This window comes from Tupaia chinensis, unplaced genomic scaffold, assembly GCF_000334495.1.
Source record: "Tupaia chinensis unplaced genomic scaffold, TupChi_1.0 Scaffold000235_1, whole genome shotgun sequence".
NCBI lineage: Eukaryota > Metazoa > Chordata > Mammalia > Scandentia > Tupaiidae > Tupaia > Tupaia belangeri.
The window spans coordinates 624,861-642,138 of NW_006159713.1; the positions used below are offsets into that span (position 1 = coordinate 624,861).

Genomic DNA, 17,278 nt, shown 5'->3' on the forward strand with positions numbered 1-17,278 from the left:
CTGGGTAACAACATTGTAGACTCTTCCAGTTTTGCCATAACATTTGTGGGGCATTCCTTTTTGAACAGTACTCATTCCCTTAATGTCTGCACCTTTCTTGTAGATTCACATATATGTTGCCGAAGGAACAACTCTATGTTTTCTAAAAGGCCTAGAGAACATATTTTGGGTGCCTCTCCTCCCCTTTATGTTCGTCTTTTTGGTTAATTACTGGAAGATGGCAGTTCCGGCCAAAAGGATTTAAGAGTATTTTCAAAAACCATTGCCACAGCCTTTCCTGTTAGGCACGAGTGGCGCGAGGCGAGGGTCGTGCACGCCGACTTCTCGTTCTCAACGTGAAGACAGCTCGACTGCCAAGATGGTCAATGTACCTAAAACTCGAAGGACTTTCTGTAAGAAATGTGGCAAGCATCAGCCTCACAAAGTGACCCAGTATAAGGAGGGCAAGGATTCTCTGTATGCTCAAGGGAAGAGATGCTATGACCGGAAACAGAGGGGCTATAGTGGGCAGACAAAGCCAATTTTCCGGAAGAAGGCTAAAACCACAAAGAAGATTGTCCTAAGGCTTGAGTGTGTTGAACCGAAATGCAGATCCAAGAGGATGCTGGCCATTAAAAGATGCAAACATTTTGAACTGGGGGGAGATAGAAGAGAAAGGGCCAGGTGATCCAGTTCTAAACTTTGAGATTGCTTTGTTCTTTTAATTTTGAGCAGAAAATGCTGAAGATACAGAAAATTTACCCATAGAAAAATAAATGGTGATATTCTTAAAAAAAAAAATTGCCACAGGGCCAGCAGGTAGCATAGTGGTTAGGATGATGGACTCCCACATGGCCAACCTTGGATCGAGTCCTGGACCTGGCAGCTTGCTGTCTCACTTTTTCTTTCTCTCTCTCTCAAACACATGTGCCATACAGCAAAAGAAATAATAATAATAATAATAAATAATTCTTTTAAAAATATGTGTGTGTGCATATGTATATATTAAACTCTGCCACAAACACACCAAATGATGAAAGATTAAATATTTCCTTCAAGTCAAGAACAAGACAAGGATGTTCACTTGCCACTTTTATTTATCTTCATTCTAGAGTTTCTATCAGGGCAAGGGAAAAAAAGAAGTAAATTTGAAAACAAGCAGTAAAATATCTCCATTTCAGATGATGCAATCTTGCATTTCTTGGAATATTCTTTTAAAAAAAAACATAAAACATTTTTAGAATCATTTAAAAAATCAGCAAGGTTTCAGGATTATATATATATATATATAAATCCAATAAATAAAAAAACTAATATAAAACATATATAAAAATCCATTATATTCCTACACAAAAGTAACTGTAATTGGTAAATTAAAACAATTCCATTTTCAATAGAATCATAAAGTACCTAGGAATAAATTTATCAAAAAAAGTGAAGACATGTACAGGTGTAAAAATTTGTACACTTGGAAACTATAAAACATTGTTGAAAAATTCAAGGAATACCTAAGTAAATGAAAAGACTCTCCAAATTGATCTATAGTTTCAATGTAATCCCTATGAAAATCCCTTCTTAGCAGAAATTGACTTTTTTTCTAAAATTTGTATATAAGTGAAAGCAATTCAGAATAGACAAAACAGTTTTTTAAAAAGAAGAGTAAAGTTCTTCATTGTCCAACTTGAAAACTTACTATAAAGCCACAATAATTAGGGCCAGCAGATGGTGTAGTGTTTATGGTTACTGGATTCTCACCTAGGTTTGAGTCCCAGACCCCACAGCTTCAAAATTATGTTGGGCGTGTGTGTGTGTGTGTGTGTGTGTGTGTTTGTGTGTGTGTTGTGCCCATGATCCCAGGAGGAGAATGGAAGAGAAGGGATTGTGGTGTGGCCATCCTCCCAGAGGGTGATTTCTCACTTTCCTTCTCACTATCTCTGTCTCTCCTTCTCTGAGTGAATGTACATGCTCTATGGCAAAAACCTCTAAAAAAATAATAAAACTGTAAAAATTAAAAATAAGACAGTATGGGTACCAACTGATGGCATAACGGTTACATCGCTGGACTCCCTCATGGTCGACTATGGTTCAAGTCCCAGACCTGGTGACTTAAAACTCATGTTGGGCATGTGGGCATACATGCCCAAGCTCCCAAGAGGAGAATGGAGAAGGGACTATGGTGTGGCCATCTCCTCTAAGGATGCTTTCTTGCTTTCTGTCTCTCTGTCTCTGGTGAGTGCATGCACCCTATATGAAAAAAATCTCTCTCTCTAAAAAAAAAAAAGCACCATCTATATGCTAACAGTCACAATTTTGCCTATTTGGTTTTTGTCTATTATATCTTTATACAAGTTAGAGTAGCACAGTAGAGGGGAGAGAGTAGCATGAGATGTATTTGGGAGGTGGGTAGACATGGCAGATCTTGAAGGACCTTACAAGACTGTTTCCTCAAATTAGGCTTGTAATTTAAATCAGATGGGAAACCATCAAAGCATTTTAAGCAGAGGAGAGACAAGATATGATTGATAGCTAGATAGATTTTAAGTATAACTTTATTATTAAACATTTATATAATTACCACATTGAATAAAGAAACATCAAAGACACAAAGCAATACACATCTCTTCCCAATCTCTATCTATTCTAACACCTGTGTAATCAGATTTAAAGAATTGGTTCACGTGATTATCAAGACTGGCAAGTCTAAATTCTGCAGAGGAAGTCATTGTGTTCTATTCAGATCTTCAACTAAATAGGTGAGTCCACTCACAATGGGGAAGGAAGTCTCCTTTACACAAAATCCACTTATTTAAATGTAAATCTCATCCAAGAACATCTTTTTATTGTGTTTTTAAAGAAAAAGAGAAAGCAATCCACCAGGTCCAGGATTTGAAGCACGGCTGGACATTTGGGAATCCAGTGCCTTAACCACCATACCACCTGCTGGTCCCCCCATCTAGCAACATCTTAACAGAAGCCTCAGAATAATATTTATCCAACTATCTGGACACCATAACCCAGCCACGCTGATACATAAAATTATTCATAACAACTTTATGTTGACAAGAAACTGCAGTAGGAGAAAGGACAGAGACAGCGAGCCAGATGGGGGGATACTGCAATGATTCATCTGAGAGACGGTGGTAGTTTGGATCAAAGGGTTCGTAATAAAGATGAGAGTTGCTCAGATTTGGAATAGTTTGAAGACTGAGATGACAGAAACTGTCAATGGACTGTATATAGTGAGAAAAAGGAGAATCAAAGATGACTCTAGGAGCTAGGTGGTGGCACAGTGATGGTGCAGCTGAACCCACATGAAAAAGTTAAGTTTGCATCCTAGCACCTCCATGAGCATGTGTGCATATGCCTGTGCTGAGTCAGCTGAGACTAGGAGCGGACCATAGAGTAGGGACCTTGTTGGGGTCCTATCTCTGTGTGTATGTGTCTCTTTTTCATAGGAGAAATAAGTAAGTTTTAAAAAACAAAACAAGGCCTTTTGAGTCACTCTTTCTCTGTCCACTCAGGCCCGCTCCTAACTCTCAGGAGTGTTCTTTTACTTAATAAACTGAACTGGAATGAGCCGATGGCATAGCGGTTACATTGCTGGACTTGCACACGGCCTACTCCAGTTCAAGTACAGACCCAGTGGATTAAAAGTCACACCAGATGTGTTTGTGTATGCCCAAGATCCCAGGAAGAGAATAGAGGAGAAGGGACTGTGGCATCATCATCCCCTCTGGGGGTTGATTTCTTACTTTCCCTCTCACTGTCTTTCTCTCTCTCTCTCTCTCTCTCTGGTGAGTGCATACACCCTAAGGCAACAATCTGTCAAAAAATCAAAAGGAAGTAAGATAAAGAAACTATCCTTTGCTTTTGTTATTGATGCATTTCATTCAATTCTTTGTTCAAAAATTAACATAATGTCTCATAATGAAGATTCATCTGCCTCTGTTGGAAAACTTGAAGAATGTACTGTCCAAGAGTTTACCTCAAAACCAGAGAGTAAAATCTGCAGATTCTTGCTTCAAGTGCAAGACCAGACACTGGGCAAGACACTACACCCAGTCACCTCCTGGGCCCTGCTATCAGTGCTGTGATATGGGAAATGATCCCTGCCATCTGAGAGCTGAATGTCTGTTCTCCAAAAAGGAGGAACCACCAGTCAAAGCCCTTGTGAGCCAAGAAGAAATTGATGAGGCCTGGGGAGATACTCCTGTCTGGAGAAGTCATCGTAACTACTGAGGAACCCCAGAGGCCATAGAATTGCAAATGACTGGACCAAAGGGATACCAATCCCTTGAGACATCCTCTAAATCCTACCATGTATCATCCAGAACCAACGACAGCCTTCCCATGACACACGCTGGGGAGTATCTTGTCAACCTGCCCCTGGTCCCACTCTTCCACCTATAGTAGATCAGGTAGGGCAAGAGTTCCATGATCCCTATAGATAAGGCCAATGCCCCTTTCCAGCATGAAGCAGTTACAGAACACAGACCAACCACTTTCAATTCTCCAAAAAGATTTATGGGGATCATGCCTCTCAAGGGAAAAATGAGGCAGGAAGAAAGCTAGAAAAAGAAACAGAAAAGAGAGCTGGAGTATCTGCTCACATTCCCAGGTAATAAAATCAACCAGGGCAGAAAATTCCCCACTTAAGGACATTTTCAGTGGGGATATCTAGTTGATAATCAATGAGATAAATCAGTGGGCCCGGCCACATTTGATATAGCTAATGAGATAACTCAGTAGGCCCAGCTGCATTTGCCAATGAAATGACTCATTAGGTCCAGCCACATTTGAAATAGCTAATGAAATGAACGAGTGGGCTCAGCCTAATTTGATATATAGCCAATGAGATGAAAGTAATTAGTGGACCCAGCCAATGATCAACCAACTGAGGAATTATAAACCTCATGGAAGGCAATTACCAGTGTCCTTGAGCCACTCTTTCTTTCTTGTGCTTAGGCTCGCTGCTATCTCTTGGGAGTGTACTTTCACACACACAAAAAAAGACTCCAAAGGTTTTGGCCCAGCCAACTGGAAGAATGAAGTTACCATTTTCTGGTAAGAAAGAATGGGATCAATCAGGCTTAGGTCATGAGCTTCAATGCTAAAAAGATGGAGCAGACTCTGACAGGCAGAGTAGGTAGCAGGGAGGATATAGTCACTGCCTCTGGATATAAGGGCATGAGCGAGAGTTCCAGAGGTCACAGTGAAGGACTGGGTAATTTTATCCTGGCTGAGGTAACTCAGAAAAATGACCAGAAGAGTTGACATTTTTAAAATGAGGGGTAAGGAAATCTTTTTTTAATTTTTTTTTTAATTGGTGGAGCGTGGTTGTCATTGGGTGTATGTGCTTGCTGAAGAGAGACAGAGACAGAGGGGGGAAGTGAGAAATGACCTCCAGGGAGGATGGCCACACTACAGTCCCTCCTTCACTATTCTCCTCTTGGGAATTTTGGCATGTATACACATGTGACCGGCATGACTTTCAAGCTACTGCATTCACGACTCAAACTGTGGTGGGTCATGTGAGAGTCTAACACCTTAACTACCACACCATTCTCAACAGCCTGGTAGAGCTACTCTTAGGAGCACCGAACCTCCCAGTGCTCAGCTGAGGCCAAAAAGTCAAGGCAGCTTTTAGTGAATAAGGATCAATACTTAAACATTTGAGCACCTATTCAAAGTCAGGAACTGTTCTCAGTTCTGGGGTTAAAGGAATGTCGCAGCCCTCCTTAACATACAACCTTGAGTCAAAAACGAGTCCAGAATCTTCACTAGGCCTTTGACTTCCTTTATATCTGTACTTTAGGCCTTTTTTCTCTCACCTTTTACACTTAAACCACATTCACCTTGCTTCAGCTCTCTGAACCATACATGATCTTTCCTGACTGAGGATCTTTGCATAAGCTTTTTCCTCTACTTATAATGAAACCTCCTTCCCTTCCTTTAGCTATAACTTATAGTTTCTCCTCAGGGAAATGAAGCGGAAGAAAGGAAAGCCTTTGTCAATCTCCACCTACCCAATCGCGTCCCTACCTTGTTTTCTCTCTTCTTTCTCTCTCTCCTCCATCTCTCTCTCTCTCTCTCTCTCTCTCTCTCTCTCTCTCTCACACACACACACACACACACAGTTGAGCTCCTCTGTGGTGGATCCCTATAGCTCCCTGAATTTCTTTTTTTACAATAGATTCACACTGTCATTTCTTCTAGATCTGTCTTCTCCATGAGATCACAAGCTCCATAAGGGCAGAAACTGCTTGTTTCAATACTACTATAACCTCAGTGTCTGGCAAGTAGACACTGACTAAACTTTTGTTGAGTATTTTAATGGAAGGGTGGCAGACTCTCTAGCTGAATGAATGAATGAACGTCTAATCAGACCCCCAAAAACAAACCTCTAAAGCTCAGTCATTAATGTCCACAACCTCTATTCAAGGCTTGCGGCCTTCTGAAAACAAATTAATTGGGGCCAGCAAGTGGCATAGTGGTTGTGGTGCTGGACTCTCATTTAGTCAACCGTAGTTCAAGTCCTAGACCCAGTGGCTTGACACTCAACACCAGGCACATGTGCATGCATGCATAAAAACCTGAGGGGAGAATGGAGAAGGGATTGTGGCATGACTATCTTCTCTAGTGGGTGATTTCTCACTTTCTCTCTCTCTCTCTGTGTCTCTGGTGAGCACATGTGTCCTATAGCAAAAATCTCTGTAAAAAGTAACTAACTAATTTCATGAATGAGACAGACAGAGAGACAGCACCCCCAGTAAGGTCTTGATGCCAGGCTCCACCCCTAGCCTTCAGTCAGCTCTGGGTCATGGTCAAGCATGTGCCCAGCATACTTAGGGAGGTCTCCATACTTGCACTGGGAATCTTCCCATGTGGGATTGACACAGAGAATGTTGTGTTTTACTGCTGCACCACTGTCTTGGCCTCTGGCTCAGGGCCTATTGACCCTTAACTTTACACATATTCTCAACCACCTCACTGACTTCCTCCAATAAAAGGAGAAAAAAAGTTCCCACAGGCCATGTGGTGACCCCAGCGAAAAGAAACATCTGATAGTCTAAATGTAGAAGGAAGACAAAAACAGACAAAAGTGGACCAGTGTTGGTGGCACAGGTGGTAGCATACTGTTCTTCAGTGCTGGAAGCCACATGGCCAACCATCAGTTCAGATCTCAGTCAATCTGGAACACACTGGAACCAGCGGATGGTGTAATGGTTACATCACTGGACTCCAAATAGGTGACTGCAGTTCAAGTCCTAGGCCCAGCAGCTTAAAACTCATGCCAGGCTCATGTGCAGGTGTGCCCAAAATCCTAAGAGGAAAATGGAGAAGGGATTGCAGCAGGCCTATCTTCCCTGGGTGGTGATTTCTCACTTTCTGTCTTTCTATCTCTCTCTCTCTCTCCAGCAAGAGCACATGCCCTGTAGCAAAAAATCTCTCTAAAAAAAAAGAAAAACTGAAACATACATGATGTACACCTAGGGTCTTGACTACCTAGAAGACTGAGGGAAGAGAATCACAGTATAACAAGACTGTTGGTGGTACCTGTCTCTTTCTCTTTCTCTCTCTCATACATGAGCACCTGCTCTTTTGTGTGCTTTCTCACATAAAAGAAACCAAATACATTTTTTTTGTTTTTTAGAGAGTTTTTTTGGTACAGGGCACATACATTCACCAGAGAGACAGAAAGTGAGAAATCGTCCCCTGGGATATGGCCTTAATCCCTTCTCCTCCATTCTTCTCTTGGGATGCTGGGCATGCACGCACCCATGCCTGGCATGAGTTGTAAGCTCACAGGTCTAGGACTCAAACCACAGTCAACTAATGGGAGTCCAGTGATGGGACCCTTATGCCATCTGCTGGTCCCCCCCATTAAACTTTTTTTTTTTTTTTAATAAGCAAATGTGTTTAAAACTTCAGCAGTACAAAGCAATTGAGGGTAAACAGTGCAATACCCACTCACAAGGCAATAATTGTTCATAATGACAGAAAGGGCTAAAAATTCAGGATGAATTTATTCCAGAGTGCCAAGGCTTCCCCATGGACCTCATTAGCTACTTGTTCGTAGTTTATGCTGTGAACTGGATTGTCAGCAGGCAGATTTTCACAATAAGAAAATCTGGTTTGAGGGGTAGACGTGCTGGGCTTACAATATCAGTCATAAGAGACACAAATACTTGAGTGGAATTAATCAGAAATAAACTGCCAGTTAACTCAGATCTCCATAAGAGAGTCCTCAGCTGTGCCTGAAACACAGTACCCTCAAGTGAACACTTAAAACTAATAGCTTTTGCTAGTAGCAACATATCTTTTTAAAAAAAAAAGAGAGAGAGAGAGAAAGAAAATAATTATTTATTTATTTATTCTTTCATTTATTTTAATTTGACCAGAGAGAGACACAGAGAGAGAAGAAAGTGAGAAAGCAAGTCACCACCTCTGGGACTTGAACCGTGGTTGGCCATGTGGTAGTGTCCAGTGCCTTAACCACCATTCCACTTACTGGTCCCTACAACACATCTTTTAAAAAAAAGTATTGCAGAAGACACTAATTGCATACACAGTTGATGCACACTTTTATTAATAGCATTTGACAACTCAATCTGAAAGGGATTTAATGTGATTCTTTTTTTCTTTTTAGAGATTTTTTGCTACAGGGTGTATGTGCTTACCAGAAATCACCCCCTGGAGGGTTGGCCACGGTGCAATCTCTTCTCCTCCATTCTCCTCTCATGATTTTGGGCACGCACACATGTGTGCCTGGCATGAGTTTTAAGCTGCTGGGTCCAGGACTTGAACCAAGGTTGACTACATGGGAATCTAGCATTGTAACCACTACTCCATCTGTTGGTCCCACTGTGATTCTTTACTATAAAGAAACACTAGAGGAGGCCAGCAGGTAGCGTGGTGGTTAAGGTGTGAGACTCCCACATGACAGACCTCAATTTGAGTTCCAGGACTTACTGGCTTGAAAGATCACACCAGGCACGTATGCATGTGTACCCAAAATCCCAAGAGGAAAACGGAGATTACAGTATAGCTATCCTGCCCAGGGAGTGATTTCTCACTTTTCCCCCCTTGGTCTCTTTCCAGTGAGCACATGCACCCTGTGGGAAAAATCTAAAATAAATAAATAAATAAAAACGAAGCACTAGTAGGGCCAGTAGTTGGCGTGGTGGTTAAGGATGCTGGACTCCCACATGGCCGACTACGGTTCAAGTCCTAGACCTGGCAGCTTGTTTTCTCCCTTTCTCTCCCTGGTCAAACTAAAAGAAATAAATAAACAAAGTTAAATAAAATAATTCTAAAAAAAAAGAAGCTCTAGGGAACTTATAGAATGATAATAACCTTGATTGTAGTGGTCATTACATTTGTCAAAATTCTTGAGACTTTACATTTAAAAGGATCAATTTTACTGCCTGTAAATTACTATATCTAAGTGAATCTGACATTAACAAATAATAAACAATCAGATGTGAATCACGGATTCCACTAGCCTGACACCTACTCTCATTTTAAGCTGAGTATGAGTTTATCAACTCTGGTCCCTACCTAATTGTGTTATTGCACTTGTGCAAACAAAGCTTTTCTAATAGGATGGGAAATACAAGTGAACCAAGCACGTGTGTCTCATTTATTAACCTTCCAAGAAGTCTTCAGGTACATATGGAAGAACATGAAACTTCAGAGGATGGTGCCAAAGAAGATGGAGACCAAAACAGAACATTTGATAATGCCTAATTTCATATAAAACAAATGGATAATCTGTGAACAAGTGTTTATTAAAAACTGGCAATAAAGTATGAATTAAAAACAGACAGGTCAGCAGATGGTGTAGTGATTAAGGCACTAGACTCCCATGTGGCCAGCTGTGGTTTGGGTCTCAGACCTGGTGGCTTAAAACTGTCGGCTGGGGCACACACATGCACCCAGTGAGATTTTCAAGCCACCAGGCCTGGGATTTAAACTGCTGTTGACCATGTGGCAGTTCAGCACCATTCAGCACCTCAACCTGAGAATTATTTATTTTATTTATTATTATTATTTATTATTATTTTGGAGAGGTTTTTGCTATAGGGTGTGTGCGCTCGACAGAGAGACAGAGAGACAGAAAGTGAGAAATCACCCCCCCAAGGAAGATAGCCACACCACAATCCCTTCTCCTCCATTCTCCTCTCAGGATCTTAGGCAGTGCCCGGCATGAGTTTAAGCCACTGTGTCTGGGACTTGAACAGCAGTTGACTACATGGGAGTCCAGTGACATAGCCATTACGCCAATTGCTGGTCCCTATTATTATTATTATTATTATATTTTTTAATTTGCTACAGGGTACATGCTCTTATTAGAGTGAGAGAGGGAAAGTGAGAAAGCTAGCTGCGGGACCAGCAGTTAGCATAATGGCTATGTCGCTGGACTCCCATGTAGTCAACTGTGGTTCAAGTCCTGGACTCGGTGGCTTAAACTCATGCCGGGTGCGTGTGCGTGCGCGTCCAAGATCCGGAGAGGAGAATGGAGGAAAAGAGATTGCGGTATGGCCATCCCTGCTGGGGGGGTGATTTCTTGCTTTCTGTCTCTCTCTGTCTTTCTGGCAAGCGCGTGCACCCTATAGTGAAAACCTCTCCAAAAAAAAAAAGAAAAAAAGAAAGAAAGAAAAGAAAAAGAAAGCAAGCTGCCAAGTCCAGGACTCAAACCACTATCAGCCATCAACTACCCCGACACCTGGCGGCCCCTCACCATTTATTTATTTATTTGAGAGAGATTTTTGCTATAGGGCTTGTGCGCTTGCCAGAGTGACAGGAAGTGAGAAATCACCCCTCGGGATGATGGCCCTGCTGCAATCCCTTCTCCTCCATTCTCCTCTCAGGATTTTGCGCATGCACTTACATGTGCTCCATGTGAGTTTTAAGCCACCGGGTCTAAGACCAGGACTGCAGTCAACTACATGGGAGTCCACTGACGTAACCATTACATTATCTGTTGGTCCCTGCCATTTATTTTTTAATTAAAAAAAAATTGTCGTCAGGCACATGCACTTGCTGGAGCGAGACAGAGAGAAAGAGAGAGAGAGAGAGAGAAAGCACCCCCTATGGGAGATGGCCATGCTTTATTCTTTCTCCTCCATTCTCCTCTTGGGATTTTCGACATGCATACACACATATGTACCCAGTGTGTTTTTCAAACTGCCGGATCTGGATTCGAACTGTACTAGTCAACCATGTGGGATCCAGGTGCTTTAACCACCACACCATCGACTGGCCCAACTGCCATTTATGTTCTTTAAAGTTCTATTAGGGCAAAAAGAAATGTAAGACACTGTAAAAATATATACGACTCTGGGACCAGCAGTTAGCGTAATGGCTAAGTCGCTGAATTCTTAAAAAATAAAAAAAAGATATATAAGACTCAATGTACTATAAACAAGATTATGATAATAGTAAATTTGTAAAAAGTTCTATTAGGCTTTCAGATTTGTTCCCACAAAATTGGAGACTTCAGTAAGTACAAGCTACATCTCAATTATCATGATCATTCTTTTTAACTAACATGGAGAATCAGCTCAATGCACTGCACTTGTAATGCACACTGAGGCTACCGCATGGAACTGAAACACAGCTGCTACCCTCCTAGTGTTTAAACATGGAGATAACAATAGACGCGACACAGACAAACACGTAAATCATTATGACTATACCAAGTGTCATGGGAATATTCAGTAGGGATACTTAGAGGCATCTCATGTGCTACCTGACAGTTGGAAAGAGGTGACTAAGAAGGTGAGGAAAGTGCGGGAGAGTGATTTACAGTGAGGGTCAAGGAGAAGAAAGGAAGGAGCCCTGGGCTGTGGAAGGTATAGATTTTGTACAATGATTGGGAAACTAGTGAAGGGTATGTGTTTAGGATGGCTACTCCAGTTTCTGGGCAGAAAAAGTGGTAAGATGATGGAAAGAAGTGTTTAGTGGGCCAGCAGGTGGCATGGTGGTTAAGGTGCTGGACTCTCACATCGCCGACCACAGTTCGAGTCCTGGACCTGATGGCTTGCTTTCTCACTTTCCCTTTTCCTCTCTGTGCCTCTGTTGGGTCAAATTAAAAATAATAACAACAGGGGACCAGCAGGTGGCGTGGTGGCTAAGGTGCTGGACACTCCCACATGGCTGACCACAGTTCAAGTCCTGGACCTGGTGGCTTGCTTTCTCACTTTCCCTCTCTCTCTCTTTCTCTCTGGTCAAGTTAAAATAAATGAATAAATAAATAAAATAAAATAATAACAACAAATTCTTTAAAAGAAAATAACAACAACAAATAAAATAAATAATTCTTGGACCTGGCAGGTGGTGTCGTGGTTAAGGGCACTGAACTCCCACATGGCTGACAGTGGTTTGAGTTCCAAACTTGGCAGCTTTCTTTCTCTCTTTCTCTCTCTCTCTTTCTCTCTGTCTCTTTCTGGTCAAATTGAAATAAACAATTGAATAAATAAAGTTAAATGAAATAATTAAAAAAAATAATAACAAATGGAATTAAATAAATATTTACTTTTAAAAAATAAAAAGCCCCAAATTACATATTCTTTAAAAAATAATAAATAAAATTAAATAAATAATTCTAAAAAAAAAAAGACTGAAAAGGGCATCAATCCTCTGTCCCTTTATGAGACGTATTTATCTCTTAGTGCTCAGGAGGGACTTTCTTAAGGACCTGACAGTCATTGTTTTGGAAAGTCCTGATAAGAACAAGGCCTCTGACTCTCAGTTTCTGTGGGAGGGTAGGCTCCTGCCTTTCCTAATTGCCAGCTAGCAGAGTCAGCTGGCCTAATGACACTAACACTGATGAACCCTGTGTAATTGTACACTTGAGCTCTGCTCCCTCCCCATCCTACGCTTTTATTTTCCCTTTAACAGGGCCTAGTCACCTCCACACAAATCAAAATGGAATTCAACTTTCCCTTACTTTCTGTCAATAGATACTGAATAAAATCTGTTTTCATGCTTTAACTAATGTCTGGCTTTATCTTTGACAATAGGCTTTTCCTTGTGACCTGGGCTTCCTCACAGTGTGGTGTGTGGATACAAAATATGAATGAAGACAAAGAGAGAGAGAGAAAGTAAACATGTGTCAGCCAGGTGAAAGGTCTGTTGCATTTGATGGCTAAGCTTTAGAAGTCAAATAATAGCCTCAAAGAAATTTCAAAAGTCCTCCACCCCCACTCAATCCCCCATCCCACCCTACTCCCCACCCCTGGCCAGTTGTAGGGCAAGTTCTGGAAGAGCAAGTGAGACTACAAATGTTTTTCTGGCTCCTCTTTGAACACATAATCTGACACAAAAGTTTTTGAAAATATTGGTATTAATGAGCAAAAGATATTTTAATAAAATTCATATTTGATAGCTTTTTATCATCAACTTTACTTAAATTATAGTAATTATTTAAAGTACATTAAATTTTACTAAAATAATAAGTAGTATTTTACCTCAAGTAAAGTCCTAGTTTTTCCTCTTAGTTGCTAAAAGAAAAACTTTAGACAAATTAGACAGTTTATTTGAGTAAAGAACAATTTGTGAATTGGCTACACTCAACCACAAGAGTTTTAGTGGACTCTATTCTGCCCCAAGAGCAGCTTATATCCCTAACATGCACCCGGAGTGAATTTAAGCCACTGGATCTAGGACTCGAACCACGATTGACTATGTGGGAGCCCAGAAATATAGCCATTACATCAACTGCTGGTCCCTCCAAAAACAAGAATGATAAATCATATGCATTGGACTTCTGTTCTTGCCCTATAGTCAGTCACCTTGAGACTCACACTTAGAAAGTAAATCCAACTATAAAAGAATTGCTAATTACAGTATATGAATTTTACTGGGTTTCATGGAGATGATTTCATTGCCACAAGATTGTTTTTGAGATGTCTTGTAATTTGCCCCTACGTGCTTTTTTTTCTATCTCCAGGTCTCTGTCTCCTCTCTCCCCTCCTGCAGTTATTATTTCCATATGACCCTGGTTTTAGTACAGCCTTTCTTTTTCTCAGATTACACACTACACTGAGCAAAACAAAAAGAGCAAAATAGCACTGTCTGGGCCAGCAGGAGGTGTGGTGGTTAAGGCACCGGACTCCCATATGACTGATTGACGTTTGCATCCAGGACCTGGAGGCATGTTTTTTCACTTTCTCTCTCTTTCTGCCTCTGGTAAGTGCATGTGCCCTGTAGCAAATTAAAATAATAATAATGAAGCCCAGTAGGTGGTATAGTGGTTTGGGCACTGGACTTCCACATGGCTGACTGTGGTTTGAGTCACAGACCTGGTGGCTTGCTTTTTCACTTTTTCTCTCTCTCTCTGGTCAATTGAAAAATACAATTAAATAGAATAATTCTTTTTAAAAATAATTCTTTTTAAAAACTGTGGTTTGAGTCACAGACCTGGTGGCTCACTTTTTCACCTTCTCTCTCTCTCTCTCTGGTCAAATTGAAAAATAATAATTAATACAATTAAATAGAATAATTCTTTTTAAAAGTAATAATGATAAATAAAATTAAATTAATTATTTAACTTTATTAATATTATTTTTTAATATTTCCAAAGAGAGAGAGAGAAAGCCAGCCTCTAGGTCTGGGACTCAAACACCGTCGCTCATGTGGGAGTCCTTAACCACCACCCCCTTAACTACCATGTTGCCAGCTGGCCCCAAATAAATAATTCTTCAAAAAGATAGTAATGCCTTATGGCCCCTCAATCATGGGCATGACTTACACTATATCTACTTGAAAATTTAAGAAAAGACTGGGGCTGGCCCATACCACAGGGGGCCAGATTTCACATGGCCAACCTCAGTGTGTGTTTGCAGAAAATCCTGATGGGAGGGAGATGTGAAAGGATGGAGGAGAAAGGACGGCAGTATGACCATGCCCCATTAAAGGGTGCTTTCTTTTTCTCTGGCTAGCTCATGAACTTAAAAAAAATAAAAGAGAGAGAGAGAGAAGAAATCAAGAGGATTGGCAATTTCAAAATGCTAAAATGAAAAAACAGAGAAAAAAGAGGATTGGAAATAAAGTGATTTAAGTGTGCTAAAGTTATGAAATGAGAAAAAAAGAAAAATTAATATGAAAAAGAGGTATAAACTTAACAGGATGGTTGAGACTAGCACAACTATGTCAAAGTGAAAGTAAACTCACTCTATGGAATAACAGATTTACTGCTTTAAAAAAAAAAAATCCAAGGCCAGCCAGTTGGCTGGTGGTTAAGGCACTGGATTTCACATGGCTGACTGCACTGTTCGAATCTGGGACCGGAGGCTGGGCAAATGTGCTGGCGACATGCGTACCCACAATCCTGAGAAGAAGGAGAAGGGATTGTGGTGTACCTACAATCTGGAGGAGAAGAAGGAGAAGGGATTGTGGCATAGCTATCACCCCATTCTCACTTTCTCTATGTCTCTGTCTCTCTATCTCTCTCCTATGAGTTGCACAGGTCCTATAGCAAAAAAAAAAAAAAAAAAAAAAAAAAACCCAAAAATAAAAAAAAAAAAAAAAAAAAAAAAATCCAAAAATTAATGGAAAGGTTTACATAACATTAAAATACAGGAAAGAACTAGAAATTAGAAGAAGCAAAGAAATTGGGAAATGTAAGCTTGGACAAAGACCACTTCTGAATTGTCTTAATTTTGTAGATACGGACATCCAGGAGATGAGAGAGAGAGAGAGAGAGAGAGAGAGAGAACAGTCAGGTCCAGGACTGGAGCCTAGGTCCATCATGTGGAAGTCCAGTGCCTTGACCACCACGCCACCTGCTGGTCCCTTGGACTTCGTCTCTTCAGTGCAGCCCTGCTGAATGATCTCACGATGGGCAAGTACTTAAAATGTGATGAAGATATTTTTATTTCAGCCTTGGGCGCTGTTTTATTTGTTCATGTGATTTTTGGCCCCGGTGGGCCCCCGGCCTGGACTACATTTCCCAGCATGCCATGCTCAGAACTACGGGTGCTCGCATGACGTCCAGCGCCGTTGGCGGCGGCGCAGTCGCGGTGCGTACGACAGACGACAGACCCGCGGGTGCTTCGCGGTTTGAATGGCCACGGGCCCGGGCCCTCAGCTCATCGGAGGAGCCGCTGCCCAGGGGGGAGCTATGCCGTCGGGAGGCGACCAGAAAAAACCCCCCGGGGGCTGCAGCCTCGGATGGGGAGGACGACGACGGCGAGGCGGAGGACGTCGCGCAGCCGGTCGGGTCGCCGACTCCTAAGATCCAGCAGAGGTTCGACGAGCTGTGCAGCCGCCTCAACATGGACGAGGCGGCGCGGGCCGAGGCGTGGGACAGCTACCGGAGCATGAACGAGAGCTACACGCTGGAGGTGCGCTCGGGGAGCACACCCGGGACTTCCCGGGCCTAGTCGGCGTGCGGGTCGCGGGGCGGGGTACCCCCTCACCCGGGCCGGGCGCTCGGCAGGGATGCTCCGGCTGACCCCGGGTCCGAGCCAGGTGGAAACCTCTGCAGGCACCGTAATCCCGGAAACCCGGCGTCTAAATGGCTCTTAGCTGCTGTCGGAGTAAGCCGGGTCTCGCTGCACTTCCCGGGGCTCGGAACGGGAAGTATCTGTCTCTGAAGTAGCACAGCCAGGGGTCGGGGCTGTGAAGCCCTCACACGTCGGCGGCGGAACCAGCAGGTGTCGGTGTCCAGCCCGCACCCTGGTCCGCACGGCTGTAACGGGATGTCAGCGCCTGGGCCTCTGCGCTTCTCATTCGGTTCTCTCCCCCGATCCCCCGATCCAGATTGCCTTTGCTCCGGCATCGCGCCCGCTGGAGTTAACGCGTTACGTTTCGGGCGGAGTTTGTGTGTGTGTAAACAGATAAGGACTAACGTTCCTGCGGCCGAAGGGAATAGACTGCCTACCCGGATATAGACACCCGCTCCCATTGGTCCCTAGGAATCAGGGCCGCGACTCCCTGGAGGACCTTTTGATCACTCCAGACATTGCCCAGGACTCCTGGTCGCCGTATTCTAAGCATGTTATGTTTATTTCTCTCTCTTCGGACTAGACTTGCCCCTGAGAAAAATGGCCATTCTAGCCAGTGACTGTCAACTCTGTAGGCACCTCCCCTTCGCGGGCCAATGGGAAGTGACACGGAAGTCCGGATTGTTTGTCGGCGGTTTGCTGTGTGTCGGGGCATTTAAACTTGGGGCCATTTGATTTGTCTCAAGGAGTTTTCTAGCTAGTGTGTGAAAGAGTGGGTCACATAGGCTCAGGATGTGAAACCTCACCAAGGTTTTAACTGTTACCTAGTATTTTTAGGTGTTTTC

General features: G+C 42.5%; 2 protein-coding genes across 2 annotated transcripts in view; both read left to right on the top strand.

The window, feature by feature from the left end:
• Positions 1 to 299: 299 nt before the first annotated feature.
• LOC102476306 (60S ribosomal protein L36a-like) lies at positions 300 to 682 on the top strand. Its single transcript, XM_014587771.2, has one exon. The coding sequence runs from the start codon at positions 359 to 361 to the stop codon at positions 665 to 667; it is 309 nt and encodes a 102-aa protein (XP_014443257.1). The 5' UTR covers positions 300 to 358; the 3' UTR covers positions 668 to 682.
• Positions 683 to 15,908: 15,226 nt separating this feature from the next.
• Positions 15,909 to 17,278, top strand: part of RBL2 (RB transcriptional corepressor like 2) — a 67,429-nt gene continuing 66,059 nt past the window's right edge. Inside the window, 2 exon segments of the mRNA XM_006148377.3 lie at positions 15,909 to 16,134; positions 16,136 to 16,331. Of these exon segments, the coding sequence (XP_006148439.1) occupies positions 16,052 to 16,134; positions 16,136 to 16,331 (279 nt within the window). The 5' untranslated portion in view covers positions 15,909 to 16,051.